We start from the raw sequence: 19,785 nt of genomic DNA on the forward strand, positions 1-19,785 counted from the left end.
GGTCCGCTGCAGAGAGCGGTAAGGAGACATCCCTACCGCTGCCCCACCACCTGGAGATGTTCTGGGATCAAAGGGGCTAAACATCTGCGAAGGGTGGCTCCCAGCTGACGACCCTGCAGCTGACCCGATGGCACCGGCGGAGGTGCGAGAGGCAGCAATGCCTTGCAGGTAGCGAATACCTGTGCTTCCATCTGCTTGTTGACAGCAGGGCGAATAATGACCATATATGACTATTTTCCATTGCTCAGTAAACCACTGTCATTGTTCTTTGCACCACCTTATTTGCAAAAGTGCATTTTTAAGGTAATGGGGAGTATATACTGCAACAGAGCACCATGATCATATCCCTCTGTGTGAAGTTATTGGTGAAACTGTCTACTCACACCTTCAGTTGACATTTACGGTCAACTGATTCAGAGTTGCTTGTCGGAGAAGTACTTCAGTTGCCCTGAGTGGATAATGATTTTCTCTCAGACTTCCATGCCTACATGGAACACGATAGCGACTGTTCATTTTGAAACATCAGCAAATTGAGCAGTTTTTGTCAATAAGTGATGAAATAATCAATCTAGTAGCCTATTTCTTCAGGCTATAGACCCACTTCACAGCAATCGTTTTGACATGGTAAAGCAGGTGTAACCAATAACATTAATGATGTGTCCATTCCATTTAGGTGGTCCAGTGCCAGAGTACACCTGCTTTACCTCCTGCTTTACCACCTCAAAATGGTTGCTGTGAAAAGGGCCTAAACAAAATAACATGGTAACGGGTCTTTCCAGGATTTTGTGATTCTAAGCATGATTGATGTAAAATACTTGAATAAAGATTCTGGAGTCAGAGGTTGGTCTCAGATGAATATTATAGCTTGCAAGCAGAGGGATGCAGAGTATAGCTTTATGGCTGGTACAATGTTTCGTCAACTGGCCAAGACAGAGGCCAGGGCTTAAAATACAGTCAAACGAGAGGAGCTGTTATCATAGTACTGCTGAATAAAGATGGACGTCAATGGCAGATAAAGATGCAATGTATGTTCTTCAAAGAGTAGCCTACAATCAGTGTTGGACAAGTTGCTCAGGGAGTGTAATTAGTTACATATTACTGATTACTCCTACTTATTACTTGGTATCAAAAGTAATTAGTTATGTTACTCGTTACTTTACTATATTACTTTCGGTACCCCCCCTTCCGTAAAAGTGCCAGCTCCTTTTAGAACTGAATCCACTTTACGGGAACAATAATTAACCTGGCAGGAGTCAACAATCAGCCAAAAAATACATCTTTTTTTATTTGCCTATAGGACAAAAACCTAATCATGTCCTGACAACACAGTAGTCTGATATAGCCAGACCTATCTCCACACAGTTTGTTTTGGCACTGTGCCAGCGCTGAGAAAGTAATGCAGTAACTTGAAGTTACTTGGATTAGTAACTGTAATATAATTACTTTTTGGAAAATGTAATCCCTTAGGCTACATTACTAGTTACTGGGGAAAGTAATACAATTACAGGAACTAAGTTACTGTAACTCAGTTAGGCTACTGTCCACTGCCTACAATACAATACAGATAAAGACATGCACTTATCAGGATGTGGTCTGGAGTAGCAGTCTCATTGCCGGTGGAAAACATGGGGTCACAGGATATGAGAGACCTGTGCGATATGAGGTCTATTTGGTCCGGATTGAACTAGATAGCAGGGAAACTGTACGTGCCATGGGTGAGTTTGCTAGATAGATAGTTCAAATTCACAACAATGATGCTATGCTAATGATCCTGGTGACATAATTAATAGTTTAGGGTTAGTTAATGGTTAGGGTTAGTTAATGGGTTTAGGGTATTAAGCATTAAGGGTTAGTCAAAGCTTATCATTACGCATTAACAGTACATTACCTACCCTTATTGTAAAGTGTTACCAAGATTATTGTATTATCTGATAGCCTATACATTTAGGATATAAAGATAAGCCTTTGCGACATATAATTGACATTCATGCAATAGGCTACTGTTTGGTATTTCAGCCACGTAACCTATTTCTCTAGCCTATAGGGGTACAGGGAATGAGACGTCTGTAGCCTATTATTGGGTCTACCGCGGGCATCTCAGATATGATGATGTGAGCTGACAGTGTGGGGTCTTTGCTGTGACAGTGATCGCTGTGTATGGAAGGTTGTGATTGTCAGTGCTTCCATAGCCTGCTGCGCCTTGCCCAAATGGTCGCCATGCGTTATGCAGCTCAGACAAAAGAGGACAAACATGACCCAGCCTGAGTCCAGTCCCAAACACCTGCCTTTATTTGAGAAGCTGGGGCAACATTAACCCCCGGGGGGGCAGGGTGAATATTTTGTAGCCTATATATATTACCCAGGCTGGGACCAATTGCTGATGAGAGCAGAATCCAGACACATTCATTGTGATATTAAGCCACATTATTCAGGTTGCTAATATTCTCAATTTTAACAGTCCATCAATCTTGCAAACACATGTGCTGCACTGCACGCAGCTCCTACAACGGTAAGCTGAATGTTGACTGGTGTCACAAAATGAAAAATACTGGTCGTCATTCTTTATCCTTGAGGTGCTGAAATGCGCTGGTTGCCTATTAGATCTCAGACCTACTCCGACATCGCCATGGAGGGATGGAGAGGAGAGAAAAGGGTGGGGAGGGAGGAGGGGGAGCTGCGCCACTGTGCAGAGAGCTGGCGTCTGGGTGCGCGCTAGGGTGGGATACGCTGCTCGCTCCACCAGTGTCTAGTCAACCACATTAATAATACTTCCGGTTTGTACTTTCAAAATAATACGACAATTGAGGAACATGTAGCCTACTGGGTTATAACAGTTTTTGAATTTAATAATCTAAAGTCGCTTCTCAAAGTTATTTCCCGGCTGGCCCCCACAATGGCTATTTGGGCACAATATTCATATAGTTTCTAGATGCAAGATATCCTACATAAGACTGCCAAAAATCACAAAGACTCAAACACAAAAGCTCACACAAGAACATAGGCTACATTTTAAGAGGCACAATTGCGGGTAAGGGGTCACAGATGCTCCTTGAAATTATGAGCCCCACAAGATTTGACTCTCTCTTCTCCTCCTCTCCTTTCCAAAGCTTCCAGCGCCCTCGGTGAAGCCTACACCTCAGCGCCACAAGTGACAGTAGACTACACTGGACTGTTATTTTGAAGGCAGATTATTTCTTTTCCGGTCGGGCGCTGGCCATTTGTTGGCCATTGACGCATCTCGCGGCTCCAGCGGACAGCGGCAGGGAAACACACCCGTCACAGCGCGCAGTGGAGACAAAAAGCGCATCACGGACAAAGGAAATATGGGCGCGCTGGAGAGGATTCACCTCAGACGGGAAACGCAATGGATGAGCCGCTCCTGTTTCACCTACCGGGAAACCAATTAGCCCACTTTAATGAGGTGGTGGGATGCAAGATACTGCAAGCTAAAAAGGCGGAAAGCTGCGTTTAATCCGTCTGCGGATCATATGTGCTTGCGATGGCTGTGGCGGGGATATGCAACTGGATAGGGAATAATGTGCCTTTTTATTTTGTGATATTTTTCTTATTTTGTGGCCTTTCCTTCGGACAGTTGCGATACTCTGTTACAGAAGAATTGGAAAATGGAGCACTGGTCGCAGATCTGGTGCAGGACCTGGGACTGGATATTCGAAAGCTTGCCACACGAAAAATTAAGGTAAACTCCAACAGCGGTAAACGCTATGTGATTGTCAACCCCAAAAACGGTAAATTGTTTGTCAATGAGAGGATCGACAGGGAGACACTATGTGATATAACCAGCACCTGCCTTATAAACCTGGAGGTGCTTCTCGAAAACCCCAGTGAGGTGCACCATGTCGAGGTGGAGATTGTGGACGCCAATGATAATACGCCGCAGTTCCCCAGAGACGAGTATCAACTGGAAATCACAGAAGCGGCTTTACCGGGGTCTCGTTACCCAATTGACATGGCTGAGGATCCAGACATGGGGTCCAACTCAATCCGTATGTATCAGCTTAGCACAAACGAACACTTCGCCCTGGTTTCTAACAAACCCTCCCTAAATGCAAAGCACATAGAGCTTGTGCTCAAAAAGCCCCTTGATCGAGAACAGACGCCTTACCACCAATTAATTCTAAGTGCTGTGGATGGTGGGACACCAGAGAGAACAGGCACTGCTAGAATCAATGTGCGTGTCTTGGACTCAAACGACAACGTCCCCTTGTTTGACAGCTCGGTGTACAAAGTGAAACTGTTGGAAAACTCTCCCAAAGATACCCTGGTAATTAAGTTGAATGCCACCGACCTAGATGAGGGCACAAATGGGGAGGTGTATTACTCGTTCAGCAGCTACACTCCAGAGAGAGTGAGGCAGATGTTCAGCATGGACACCAACACAGGAGAAATAAGAGTGAGGAGCAACGTTGACTATGAGGAGACCAACTCCTATGAAATGTACATCCAGGCAATGGACAAGGGCCCTGGAGCTGTGGCGGCACATTGTAAGGTTGTGATAGAGGTGGTGGACGTGAACGACAACATCCCTGAGATAGTGTTGTCATCGCTGTCGAGCCCTGTGAGGGAGGACGCCCGTGCAGACACAGTCGTGGCCCTCATCAGCGTGACTGATCGGGACTCTGGTGCCAACAAGCAGGTGAGCTTGGAGATCCCCGCGGGCCTCCCTTTTAAGATCAAGTCATTCCGCAATTACTACACTCTGGTTACCTCAGCCTTCCTGGACCGTGAGACCACCGCTGCCTACAATGTCACTCTCAGTGCCACTGACGGAGGAGAGCCACCCCTCTCTTCGCAGAAGACCATACAGGTGGATGTGGCCGATGTCAACGATAACCCGCCGCGCTTTGAGCAGACGTCGTACACCGTCTACGTGATCGAGAACAATGCCCCAGGGGCCTCTCTGTGCACTGTGAAAGCTCGAGATGCAGACATCAAAGAGAATGCGCGCATCACCTACACAGTGCTCAATGACAACAACCACGGCATCCCAGTCACCTCCTATGTGTCTGTGAAGGCCGATACGGGCGAGGCGTACGCCCTGCGAGCCTTTGACTATGAGTCACTGAGAGAGTTTCACTTCCAGGTCAAAGCCCAAGACGGGGGCATTCCCCCGCTCAGCCGCGTGGCCACCGTCTACATCTACATCATGGATCAGAACGACCACGTGCCGCAGATAGTCAGCCCTCCAGGCAATGGCACACGCTCCATCGAGACGGTGCTAAAGAACGCAGAGCCTGGCATCTTGGTGACCAAAGTGGTGGCGTACGATGCAGACGCAGGTCCAAACGCCTGGCTGGTCTATGTGCTGGAGACGGCCACTGACCTGGACCTGTTCAAGGTGCACGAGCACACCGGAGAGGTCAGGACCACGCGGAGGGTCCTGGAGGACAACTCCACCTCCTTCTCCCTGACCGTCCTGGTGAAAGACCACGGCCAGCCCGCTCTCTCCTCCACTGCCACCATCAATGTGGCCGTCATGGAGGTGCCACCCAAGCTGACCCCCGACCCCAAGAGGATCATCCGCCCTCACAGCACATTGCTCTTCTCCAACGTGACTCTCTACCTGATTGTGGCTTTGAGCGCGACCACATTTGTTTTCTTGGTCACTGTGGTGGTGTTGGCCATCGTACGCTGTCACGCCTACTGCACCCAGCCTGGGTCCTGCTCTCCCTGCTGTGTGTCGCAGAAGCCCCCGCCAGACGGTGGTAGCAGTAGCGTAAGTGCTGGCGGAGGAGGCAGCGGCGGAGGTGGACCTCAGCCTAATAACAACGTGGTGCTACGGAGAGACCTCAAAGTGGAGCCTCACTACATTGAGGTGCGTGGGAATGGCTCTTTAACAAAGACGTACTGCTACAAGACCTGCCTGACAGCCACCTCTGGTAGCGACACGTTCATGTTCTACAACACGGGACGTCCCATCAGTGGCACGTGGGGCAGTGGCGCCGAGCGCTTCTTCACAAGTGGAAGTGGATTTGTACGCAGACTGAGTATGCCTGATGCCTCCCTGCAAATCTGCCCAGAGGTGTGTCATTATTTTGTTATAATTATCTTTGTCTGTATAACTGGAAGGTCATGAATCATCATGTTTACATGTGCTAATATTAGCCTTTTTGTTCTAGTTGGAACATTATTGGTTACCTTTTTTATCATGTTTTTTTTTGTGCCCTTTTCTCTCCAATTGTACTTGGCCAAATCCCCCTGCTGTCCCAGTTGTTGCTCCACCCCCACTGCCGATCTGGGGAGAGCTGTAGACTACCACATGCTTCCACCGATACATGTGCAGTCGCCAGCCTCTTCTTTTCACCTGACAGTGAGGAGTTTCATCAGCAGGACGTAGTGCATGGGAGGATCATGCTATTCCCCCAGTTTCCCTCCCAGCGAACAGGCGCCCAGAGGAGGCACTGCTGCAGCAATCAGGGCTCATACCGCACCGGCTTTCCACCCGCAGACACGGCCAATTGTGCCTGTAGGAACGTCTGACCAAGCCGGAACTACCGCTGCCGGGAATTGAACCTGTGTCTCCGTGGTGGTAGGCGAGTGCTTTTACGTCTACACTACCCAGACGCCCACAAACAACATTAGTTCCAACTAAATGTATTATGCCTTCCTGCCGAAAGTGAATGCTAGTGGGCCTCATTGTTTGTTGTGGTCCCAGTTATACTGTGCAGTCCCTCCACCCTGCTAAGCTCTCACAACACATTAGTGTCAGTCCTCGTGTTTTTCAGGTCTTGTGTTACTTCTGATGATTGAGCGATTTGTGTTTCAGTTTGATGTTGTCATCATTTATCCACTAGAACAGAACAGGCCATACTGTCTCCACCACCTGCTCACTCCCTGTGCAAGTGGGTGTGACCTTACAGTATCACAGTGTGCCTCTGTCTGTCTGTCTGTCTGTCTGTGTGTGTGTGTGTGTGTGTGTGTGTTTGTGTGTGTGTGCGTGCGTGCGTGCATGTGTGTGTGTGTGTGTGTGTGTGTGTGTGTGTGTGTGTGTGTGTGACACTGGACAGCTTCACTGGAGCAATTGGAGTTAATTGCCTTGATCAACGACACCATGAGAGTAGTTATTGATGGGGATTTGAACCACCAACCTTCTGTTCGCTCATGTCCTTCTCTGCTTTTGTCACAACCTTGTAGTTTGATTGTGATACTGGGTCAGGTATCCAGGATGGAACACTTGTAGCAGGTTGTCTGCATCATAATAATTTAAAGGACAGATTTGAAGGGCTGTTAAGTAGACAGTGGGGCCGTGTTTAGTTCATGTGGGCCCTAGTTCACTTGGCCACACTTACATGGTTTTTCACCGTTTGTTGATGTCTGTTTGTTCTGTCCTGTTTAACTGGCATGATCTCATGACATGAGTATACATGAGACTCATGTATATTTTATTTAACATCTAGTCTGAGTTGCTTACTTTCCCAGGCTTAGGCTAGGCTAGGCTAGGCTTTCCTAGGCATTTTGTAGTCCTCAAAATGCTCAAAAAGCAGCAGTAGAAGAGGTGGATGGGCATATAAATATAACCTTTAAACTAAAAGCACACTGACAGAATACACATAATATACGTACTTAACCGACTTCAACGTTAACATTGACAATATTGTATTAGACTTAGGTTCAAGCAGTCAAGAGTCTGGACATGACACCAACACGGATGTCCTGGTGTCTGTGTGTATGTGTATATATATACTGTACATATATACAGTATATATATATATATATATAGAACCTGATATATACAGTATATATTATATATGTATACGTGTATATATGTATATATCTGTAAGATCGACAGTCAGTCACTGGTGCAACACTGAGGAAATGTTTGACAAGTGTGGCAGTGGAAATGAAATTAACCTCCAGCCTCTCTCTCAGCCCTGCAAATTAGATTTAGTCAAAGAGGCTGGGTCCACCAGCAGGAAATACTCCCCTCTGAATTGAACTGAAGGACATAATGTGCCAACTTTAACTGGGACACTTGCTACTGCCTAAGCAGGTTTGTGTCTTAAACACAGCTTTTCTTATTCATAATTCTCCAGTTCCAACCACCTTGATGGTCATCTTTGGTAGTTGCTGTAAATATTGCTCATAATCATTTTATGGAATGCTTATACAATATTTACTAATGAGGAAAATGATGAGGCATGATCACCGATCATGGAAACTACATAAAAATAGCTTGATAAAAATACTTCTTGTTGTTTTCCACTGAGTTTCATACGACTGTTTGACCTGAAAGGCATAACATCAGCAGAATTTGGTCACCACCCGTGCTAAATAGGGATGGGGATCGTTAATATTTATTGATATTGATACCATTTTCGAGACTGTTCGACGATCTGAGTCTTTGTCGATCGATACCACTACTATACTTTTCTATTATTTGGTGAGAAGACGAGATGACCATCAATTCTTAACAGAACTGGTATTGCTTAACTGTGAATCTGTGACTGTTTGATTCCTGAACAGAATTAAATTTGCCTAGCCTGGTGAGGCAATTCAATTCTTCTTTGTTTAATTAAGGGCGGTTGGCAGGCAATTCAATTGAATTCCAAAACTTTAATCCATGTGTGTTTGTGCACCAGTGATTTGATTTAAATGACATCTCATCTCTCGAGACATAACATTACATTATAGGACCCCAGTGTTTCCCCTACCATTCTACAGGCCTGGCGGGCCCACCAGGCCAACGGCGCCCCCGCCAGGCCAGAAAAGAAATTGCAAAATATATAAACCTTAATGGCATATTATTGCAATACAACAATACTGGTGTTGACAGTAATAGAAGATGCCAAATCATTCAAAACAATAAGCATTTTGCTTTTAGGAGCATTGTGCCAGCATGCAGCGCTGTTCCAAAACGTGTCAACGTGTGTCGTTGCCTGGGAAACACACATCCCATAATACAACTGTTTGCATCGCATCCCATAATAGTATGATGATACTTGGGATGCCATTGCGAACATAGATGTGAACAGGTTAGCTAAAAGTTTAGCGTCGCCAGCGACGGCCCCCACCGACGGCCCCCACCGACGGCCCCCACCGTTGCGGTCGGGGTACGTTTCGAAATCCCTCCAGGCCTGAAAGATTTTCTAGGGGAAACACTGGACCCGCTATTCTCGATAGCAGTTATTGATTTTAGGGTTTTGAGAAATTATCGATTGGTAGCCTATCAATATTGGGTCTCCATCCCCATCCCTAGTGCTAAACGAATAGGAGCCATAGAAGCTGTGACATGCTGAATAGTTTTTAGCCCAACAAGCTTAAATCAACACTATTTAAGCTAAAGGAGGCTGATTTAAAATTCATGAAAATATGTTGCAGTTCCCCCTGGGACCCATTTAGTCATTTAGAATTTGCAGCAGAAAAATATTGCTCATAATTGTATGGGTGTTAGCAGAGAACCACACCATGCATTTTAATTTCACCTGGTTTCTCTCCGTCTAAATAATCTGAATAGCACATGAATAAACCAACATCGTATGAAAGAGATCACGTTTTCAAGTGAAAAAACACATTTAAGTGCAAACACAGAAGTGTCTACTTGATGCAGTATTTTGCAATGATCAATATTAATCAAAGTGAATCACCAGGGAGGAAAGAATATTAATTCTTCTGCTACACGTCACCTCAGAAAGACTATGCAGCTCAGTTCCTGTGGTCTTTTGTAACACTAGGCAGCGCTACGCGCGCTTGATTCCTAGGCTAGTTGCATGTAATCATTGCACACCAATTACATTAGTAAGAATAAAAAAAAATAAGAATTTGTGTTTTTTATAGGTATTCAAGAGTATTTTATTAATCGCCTGGCATGTGATGAGCAACAAAATGCCAACTGCAGGTCTCTCATAGAGGGTCAAAATTACCTGAGCTCGGGATGGATTGGCCAAATATTGCACACTCTACCAGATGATAAACACATCATTCTGAAAGGACCTGTCCGATATTCACAGTCCATCAACAACCATCATAATGTTGACATAACCCATGTCATAATCAATAAGCTTAGGCTAGGCAGCTGCATGCTACTCATTATGAGGTTAAATAACGTTAGCGATTTACGACTGTTACCCAAAACCAATCATGCTGTTGTTATTGGGAACAAAGTCCTTTCTGTTAATATTCTTGATCCACCTCTGGCGAACAGCTCGGTCCTCTGCACGTCCAGGGAATCTATATTTGTATGTTTATGTATGGTTTCAGACAGGGGCACTCTTCATGTAGTAAAGGCTTGTGTATTTCACATTCGATTCTCTTCCAAAGCTGAAGTTTGCCACTACTGTTGGAGCAGCTGAGAACTGCACAGCTTCTTCCCGATTTCCTAGACATCGTTGTCAAAAGTAACGTTGAATAAAAATGTAAACGTAGAAAAATATCAGGAAAAATATACACTCGAGGACAGCTTTCATTCAAACGCGCGCGCCATGTATTGTAATCCCCCAGGAGCCACCGCAGTAATGGCGGCTTGTTTACGTCCGGGACTTCGCCGGATTCGTGTATACTATAGGGTCTAATTTATGAACATTAATAGGCCTCATTTGTATATGATTGCCCTCACTAGCACACCATTCATGCTGGGCTAATACAGTCCAGAGGTATAGGATGCAGTTGCCCTGGTGATGAGGGCTCTTGCTTATTAGGTACAATGAGGCAGTAATTTGCCAGAGGCCTGCTGGCTGCTGGCTGGGAGCTTCAAGCATTCAGCACGACTACATCAGGAGCAGGCAGATTTACTCTTGTTACATACAAACACATACATAAGACTTCATCAGGAGCAGGTAGATTTACTCTTGTTACATACAAACACATACATAAGACTTCATCAGGAGCAGGTAGATTTACTCTTGTTACATACAAACACATACATAAGACTTCATCAGGAGCAGGTAGATTTACTCTTGTTACATACAAACACATACATAAGACTACAGCAGGAGCAGGTAGATTTACTCCCGTTACATACAAACACATACATAAGACTACATCAGGAGCAGGCAGATTTACTCTTGTTACATACAAACACATACATAAGACTACATCAGGAGCAGGTAGATTTACTCTTGTTACATACAAACACATACATAAGACTTCATCAGGAGCAGGTAGATTTACTCTTGTTACATACAAACACATACATAAGACTTCATCAGGAGCAGGTAGATTTACTCTTGTTACATACAAACACATACATAAGACTTCATCAGGAGCAGGTAGATTTACTCTTGTTACATACAAACACATACATAAGACTACAGCAGGAGCAGGTAGATTTACTCCCGTTACATACAAACACATACATAAGACTACATCAGGAGCAGGCAGATTTACTCTTGTTACATACAAACACATACATAAGACTACAGCAGGAGCAGGTAGATTTACTCTTGTTACATACAAACACATACATAAGACTACATCAGGAGCAGGTAGATTTACTCTTGTTACATACAAACACATACATAAGACTACATCAGGAGCAGGTAGATTTACTCTTGTTACATACAAACACATACATAAGACTACATCAGGAGCAGGCAGATTTACTCCTGTTACATACAAACACATACATAAGACTACATCAGGAGCAGGCAGATTTACTCTTGTTACATACAAACACATACATAAGACTTCATCAGGAGCAGGTAGATTTACTCTTGTTACATACAAACACATACATAAGACTACATCAGGAGCAGGTAGATTTACTCTTGTTACATACAAACACATACATAAGACTACATCAGGAGCAGGCAGATTTACTCTTGTTACATACAAACACATACATAAGACTTCATCAGGAGCAGGTAGATTTACTCTTGTTACATACAAACACATACATAAGACTTCATCAGGAGCAGGTAGATTTACTCTTGTTACATACAAACACATACTGTACATAAGACTACATCAGGAGCAGGTAGATTTACTCTTGTTACATACAAACACATACATAAGGGCCTATAAAAAAAAACACACCAACAAAGGTCATCAGGCAAAGGGTGTAACTCTCACAGCTCTCACATTTACAGAATAGAGAGAGATGGTGCTGCAGTAGAGCCCTGAAATTCTGATAAGCCGTAGAGCTCACATCGGGGGCGGGCCCGAACATGTAGGGCCCGGGCCAGGCTAGGGCCTAGATTTGAGGCCCGTGCAGGGCTCTGCAGTGTTGGACACCCAGAGTAGCTGTCAGTTGGTGTCACTGTCTTGTTTGTGTGTGTGTGTGTGTGTGTGTGTGTGTGTGTGTGTGTGTGTGTGTGTGTGTGTGTGTGTGTGTGTGTGTGTGTGTGTGTGTGTGTGTGTGTGTGTGTGTGTGTGTGTGTGTGTGTGTGTGTGTGTGTGTGTGTGTGCGTGCGTGCGTGCGTGCGTGCGTGCGTGTGTGTGCATGCGTGTGTGTTTACAATGGCGGACACAACTGCAGTGTTCCTATTGCATCCAGAGCTGGGATGTGCATCATGATTAATTGATGAGGCCATGGCTGAGCCTGACTCTGCTCTGTATGAGATCAACTAATCTCTCTACTCGCTCTCCCCCTCTCTCTCTCTCCCCCTCTCTCTCTCTCGCCCTCTCTCTCTCTCGCCCTCTCTCTCTCTCCCCCTCTCTCTCTCTCCCCCTCTCTCTCTCTCGCCCTCTCTCTCTCCGTCTTTCGCTCAGCCAAAAGCCCCGAATGCTGACTGGCGATATTCCGCATCTTTGAGGGCAGGGATGCAGAGGTAAGCACTTTCCTTTTTAACTGTTTTGTGACTTTTGACCACGTAAAATATCAAAGTTACACCTATTCACCCTATCTACATCCAACCCACCTGACCATACTGTATGACCACCCTCTGGTAAAGTATTCCCCTTTACCACAAGTTGAGCTCCCTTTAGTACAATATGTATTTAGACATTAGACTACCCATTCATTCCTGCACCTCAAACTGACTTCTCTCTGCAAACACACCCGTCTCCAGACAGTGCAACATAATACTGCAGATCAGCAACTGTCACGATCAGCAGTGACCACGAGTCTCAACATCTCTTTGAACCTCAACCCCGCCCTCTTCCTTTGGGGAAAGTGTGCGCTGCTCCCCTCGGTGGCTGCACAGCGCCACTCCTCTGCAGTGTAATACTATATAGGTCATCTACATTCTGAGTGCCACTTCCCCCAGTTGCAGTCTTTATAAGCAGGAAGCATGAAGGACAAATGAGCTGACTATGACCTTCCTCAGATCATCAGATGCACACACGCATCTATGTCTGCACGTACAAACACACATGCATCCATGTCTGCACGTACAAACACACATGCATCTATGTCTGTACGTACAAACACACACGCATCTATGTCTGTACGTACAAACACACACGCATCTATGTCTGCACATACAAACACACACGCATCTATGTCTGCACGTACAAACACACACGCATCTATGTCTGCACGTACAAACACACATGCATCTATGTCTGTACGTACAAACACACACGCATCTATGTCTGCACGTACAAACACACACGCATCTATGTCTGCACATACAAACACACACGCATCTATGTCTGCACGTACAAACACACACGCATCTATGTCTGCACATACAAACACACACGCATCTATGTCTGCACGTACAAACACACACGCATCTATGTCTGCACGTACAAACACACACGCATCTATGTCTGCACGTACAAACACACACGCATCTATGTCTGCACATACAAACACACATGCATCTATGTCTGCACGTACAAACACACACGCATCTATGTCTGTACGTACAAACACACACGCATATATGTCTGCACGTACAAACACACACGCATCTATGTCTGCACGTACAAACACACACGCATCTATGTCTGCACGTACAAACACACATGCATCTATGTCTGCACATACAAACACAAACGCATCTATGTCTGCACGTACAAACACACACGCATCTATGTCTGTACGTACAAACACATGCATCTATGTCTGCACATACAAACACAAACGCATCTGTCTGTACGTACAAACACACACGCATCTATGTCTGCACGTACAAACACACACGCATCTATGTTTGCACATACAAACACACACGCATCTATGTTTGCACATACAAACACACACGCATCTATGTCTGCACGTACAAACACACACGCATCTATGTCTGCACGTACAAACACACACGCATCTATGTCTGCACGTACAAACACACACGCATCTATGTCTGCACGTACAAACACACACGCATCTATGTCTGCACGTACAAACACACACGCATCTATGTCTGCACGTACAAACACACACGCATCTATGTCTGCACATACAAACACACACGCATCTATGTCTGCACGTACAAACACACGCATCTATGTCTGCACGTACAAACACACATGCATCTATGTTTGCACATACAAACACACACGCATCTATGTCTGCACGTACAAACACACACGCATCTATGTCTGCACCTACAAACACACACGCATCTATGTCTGCACGTACAAACACACATGCATCTATGTCTGTACGTAGAAACACACATGCATCTATGTCTGCACGTACAAACACACACGCATCTATGTTTGCACGTACAAACACACACGCATCTATGTCTGCACGTACAAACACACACGCATCTATGTTTGCACGTACGAACACAGTGTGTTCAACACACGCATCTATGTCTGCACGTACAAACAGATGCATCTATGTCTGCACGTACAAACCACACATGTGCATGTGTGTGTTTGTGTGTCTTTATGGGAGATGAGTGGAGAAAGTGTGAACACAGACTGCAGAGGACTGCAGAGACAGCATTTTGGACTCCAGTTACTTGTTAATTCAGCGGGCGTGTTTGTATGCACATTTTCCAGCTAGTGGTTTATATCTCGATTAAAGGGATAGGCCAACTCTTTGGGAGATTCGCCTATTTGCCATATCGCCCATAAACAAGATACACAATGTCTTTATCGTCATCGTCACTCTCCGCGCAGTATACAGTGAGCTACAGCCATCCAGTTAGTATTGCCAATGAATTGGAGGAACCGTTACAGCCGTTCAAGTCACCAAAAACACACATTCTAACAGCAACACAAATGTGATGAAATAATAATCCATAGTTACGTAGTAAAACAAAGATGAACTCAAGTTACTATCTGCCTGTACACAGCGGATCCACTGTACACAGCGCATGCGCCTGTGTACAGCCCATGCGCCTGTGTACAGCGCATGCGCTGTATGCAACGCCTCATGCAAACAAGGAAGTAACATCAGTCATAAGCCACTTTCACACGTCTGGAATTCAGGAGTTATCTAGAGGGCATCCGGATGGCAGTGTATGTGCGAACACGCTTTGGGAGGGTATGCGCGCTCCCGCGATCCTCCTCCTAGCCGTAGGGAAGTGTACCCCCAGCCCCAGTGGCAGGAGCGGATTGTCCCCCCCCCCCCAGAGCTCCATGAAGTAGCCAGCTCAGTGAGTGCATGAGGACAGAGACAGAAAGCCAGCGTGACAGATTATTATTATATAAATAGTCGATGTGACTGAGCGAGCAAAAAAAACATCATGCCGTTTCAGTGTTTCCAAATGAAGCTCAAACCTGCTCCGTGTGCGTCAGCCAAAAGGCTGGATTGAAAGGCTCATGGCTCTGATCTGATTTCAACGTCTGCATAGCTTCGCACAGGACACACATTTAATAAGCATTTTTGGACGCGAGGGTCGTCCCGCTTCCCAGTATTGGACATCGCTAGGTAGGGTATCTGGATCTGGTTGCGTTCATGCCTTTGATTTAACGTTTACACAGCGTTTGTGTAGATTCAAGGGCAGAACCGCAAATTCCAAGTAGCGTCAAGCCAGGCAGTATAAAACGAAAACTTCCGGGTATAACCTTCGCAATAATGGCAATTAAATAAAGTAAATGCACGTGTAATGTTTTTGTGTGTGTGTTTCGAAAGATACAGAACAGAGATAAACTGGAAGAATATCTGCTCCCTTCGAAAAGTCAATTTTAACCCGTAGTGAGTCGACCATTCAGATTTTTTGTTACTAAGTAACACAATATTTATTTTATTTTGAAGGTAAAAACGTCTAGCTTCCTGTATTCTGTATAATTCTAGTAGGTTTGATGCATTTTAGGACTGAACATAGCAAAGACCTGTTTTCTTTGTAGTGCTTGCGACTCGAGGAAATCGATGCATCTGGGCGTGAGTTGTAGGGTTGTTTAATTAATTACTAACGTTATGCGCAAACGATTATATGCCGTGAACGTTAGGCAGTTAACGCCCATTATGTATTTTTAGTTTTCACAACTCCGCATTGTGTGGTCATGCCCAAATCCCCCCCCCCCCCCCTCTCTACTTTACAAACTCTGCGGATGTGCTACTCGTGTGAAAGCAACATGCCTCATGTCTGAAAGGGTACTGTTAGTTCGGTTACTCTTTGTCTGTTTGACGCGCAGTGTGAAATCACTGCGCCTGATGGCGGCCATGTTTAGAAAGTAGTTCCGGCTATCTATTTACCTTAAAAAAAGAGCGTTTCTCTGCATTTTGGATTAATATTTCATTTCATGGTGAGTACACGCTGTTAGAATGTGTGTTTTTGGTGACTTGAACGACTGTACCATTTCCTCCAATTCATTGGCGATACTAACTAACTGGACAGCTGTAGCTCGCTGTATACTGCACGGAGAGTGATATGTCATTGTGTATCTTGTTTATACAAGGGATCTCACGCGCTACGCGCGCTCGATTCCTAGGCTTGGTCGCTTCGCGGCCTCGCTGGCCCTGCAGCTCGCGGGCCAATGAGACCAGCATCACTGAAGACATAACTGATGATGTCACTGTGGGATTTATGACATAACTGATGATGTCACTGTGGGATTTATGACATCACTGATGATGTCACAGAGGGATTTCATCAGTGGGATTTATGAGGGATTTATGACATCACTGATGATGTCACAGTGGGATTTATGACATCACTGATAATGTCACAGTGGGATTTATGACATCAGTGGGATTTATGACATCACTGTTAATGTCACAGTGGGATTTATGATATCACTGATGATGTCACAGTGGGATTTATGACATCACAGTGGGACAATCACATTGGGACATAGAAACAAACAGACAGACAGAGCCCTGGCTCCCATTTATATACTACTGATGATGATGATGATGATGACTGATGATATGGGCGAGCCGCGATATGACAAATGGGCAAATCTCCCATAAAGTTGGCATATCCCTTTAAGGCCTTATTATTCATGCTCTTTGTATGTTTTTTGTTGTTCTTGCGCCAAACACAGATATCTCAATGAAACAGGACTTACTGAAACTGTAAAAATCAACCCTTAAATGGGACAAGGTTTATGCATGTTGCAGTATCTCAGCTAATAGCGTCATGTCCCAGTTATAGTAAGCAGGTTTTTATTATTTTGACTATGAACTTATGAGCTTATCCTGGCTACAAGCAACTAGAAATTCTCACACTTCGCTTCGCGCACTCAATTCTCGTTTATTTTGTGCGCTTTGCGTGCTGCTGCAGAGAATATCCATCTTTGGGATCTCAAACCGGAACCACATTTGTGAGTTCTTATGGAGCTATCTTCTGAACTGTCCATCCTTCTGTCTTGACTTCTTGTCGTTATTAAAAAATACTTCCATCTTCATCTCTGAAATCCAGTATTCTGCCTCTAACCCCAGTAAACTGTTTTCCACCTTCTCCCCCCCCTCCCTCATCCCTTTCAGCTGATGATTTTGTCACCTACTTTGCTAAGAAGGTGGATGACATCAGCTCTTCCTTCCATCCTCCTCCAGCCTGTCCCTCGGCTTGCTTACTTCTCTCCCCTCTCCCCCGAAGATGCCCTTAAACTTGTCAGGACTAACCAAGCCACTTGCTACCCTCTTGATCCTATCCCTTCCTCTCTTCTCCAAACCATCTCCACCGACATATCCCATTCTCACTACCCTTATCAATTCCTTTTTGTCCTCTGGTCTTGTTTCGTCTGCTCTAAAAACTGCTAGAGTCAAGCCTCTGCTTAAGAAACCCTCCCTTGACCCTACTGCTATCCAGAACTACAGACCTGTCTCTCTTCTCTCATTTCAATCCAAAACACTTGAACAACTTTCTCTCCATCTCTCCCGGAATGAGCTGCTGGACCCTCTGCAATCTGGTTTCAAGGCTTCTTCTCACTCTACTGAGACAGCTCTCCTTGCAGTCACAGAGGCCCTGCACACTGCTAAGGCCTCATCCCTCTCCTCTGTCCTTGTCCACCTTGACTTGTCTGCCGCTTTTGATAGTCAACCACCAAATCCTTCTGTCCATTCTGTCTGACCTAGGTATCTCACGATCTGCACACTCCTGGTTTGCTTCCTATCTCTCTAACCGCTCATACCAGGTCTTATGGAGAGGGTCCCTCTCCAGACCCTGCACTCTTAGCACCGGTGTCCCCCAGGGCTCAGTCCTGGGCCCCTTGCTATTCCTGCTCTATTCAATTACCTTCTTATCCTATTTCTTTTACTTTTCATTTAATCTTATTTTAATGTTTTATTCTTCTACTCTTATACTCTTTTATCCAATATCTCGCTGCTGGTTTTTATTGTTGATTTTATATTCTCTTTTACCTACAAATTGTGCAATAGGGCATGTGCAATTTTATGTCTCAGTTGGCATCTCCCCACTGTGTCTTAGTGTAATGCTGTGTCTGTTCTGTTTGTGTTTACTTGTGTTTTTGTAACGCCGGATGGGGCTACGTGCACTTTTTGCGCAAGGCAAATTTCCTCCTATCCTATACCAGATCTCTTGGCCATGTGATCTCATCTGATGGCTTCTCTTATCACTCCCCCTCCCCTTTCTTGTGTGTGACCAGACTCATGCCAGACCCCTGAACAGTGTCTTGTGTGTGACCAGACTCATGCCAGACCCCTGAACAGTGTCTTGGCAAACTTCTGAGGCAATCGGAGCAACGGTGCTGTCGGTGCACCTTGCATTAGCTAGTTAGTCAGAATGTTTGGGTATCATATAATCATATAATGTATCATATAATGTCTGCACTGTTACAGTATGTAAACACACTCGTTAGCTAAATTTACATCCATACTATAGATATTAATGCATTAGGAGCCTTGCCAGACCACATGTACATTGGAGGATGACGTGACAACAATGGGAATAAAATATTAATTTGATGCATTCTACATAATCTCACTTAATGCATTTTGACATGAGGTAACAAAAGTTGTGAAACCAAGTGTAAGAAAAAAGGTTTTACTGATACGATATGAGGACAACTGGAAATTCGTCTCAGGGAGTAATGCGTTTCATGTGTTATGCCTCCACATACAGTTTTAGCCTTTCTACAGAATCTTCATAATTTTATGCTAACAATGCCGGTTGCCCGGGTGTGCAGTCTTCTGCAGTCTTGATTTAATTGGATATTAGTGCTAATTTATCTGGTGTGGAGAGTATCATAATGTGTATCATGTCATCAAGTCATTGTAACATGACATGGATTAACTAAATCATCATTGCAATTTGCTGCTGCCACTTCTAAAATGGCAGTGCCTGTAACGCACACAGACACTCACATCAACACTTAACCCCCACACTCCTACTGTCCCACACTACACAGTCTAACAACTGCAAGCATACAAGAGCAGCAGCATGCAACTCACATACATTACTGACCCACATTCCTCATCTAGACAGTCAGTGCTATCTCTGTCATATCTCACATATTAAAGCAGCACCTTATTTAAAACATCGAAGCCCACAATGCTCAGGCAAATCCCTATTCAATACAAGT

General features: G+C 44.8%; 1 protein-coding gene across 1 annotated transcript in view; it reads left to right on the forward strand.

Moving 5' to 3' along the window:
- Positions 1 to 3,499: 3,499 nt before the first annotated feature.
- The window catches only part of pcdh2ac (protocadherin 2 alpha c), a gene marked incomplete at both ends in the record, with an annotated part of 47,104 nt that continues 30,818 nt past the window's right edge, over positions 3,500 to 19,785 (forward strand). Inside the window, 2 exons of the mRNA XM_083646184.1 lie at positions 3,500 to 6,040; positions 12,664 to 12,722. Coding sequence (XP_083502310.1) covers positions 3,500 to 6,040; positions 12,664 to 12,722 — 2,600 coding nt within the window. The remainder of the gene's footprint in view (positions 6,041 to 12,663; positions 12,723 to 19,785) is intronic.

The sequence above is a fragment of the Poromitra crassiceps genome, assembly GCF_964638095.1.
Source record: "Poromitra crassiceps genome assembly, chromosome: 1".
NCBI classification, from domain to species: domain Eukaryota; kingdom Metazoa; phylum Chordata; class Actinopteri; order Beryciformes; family Melamphaidae; genus Poromitra; species Poromitra crassiceps.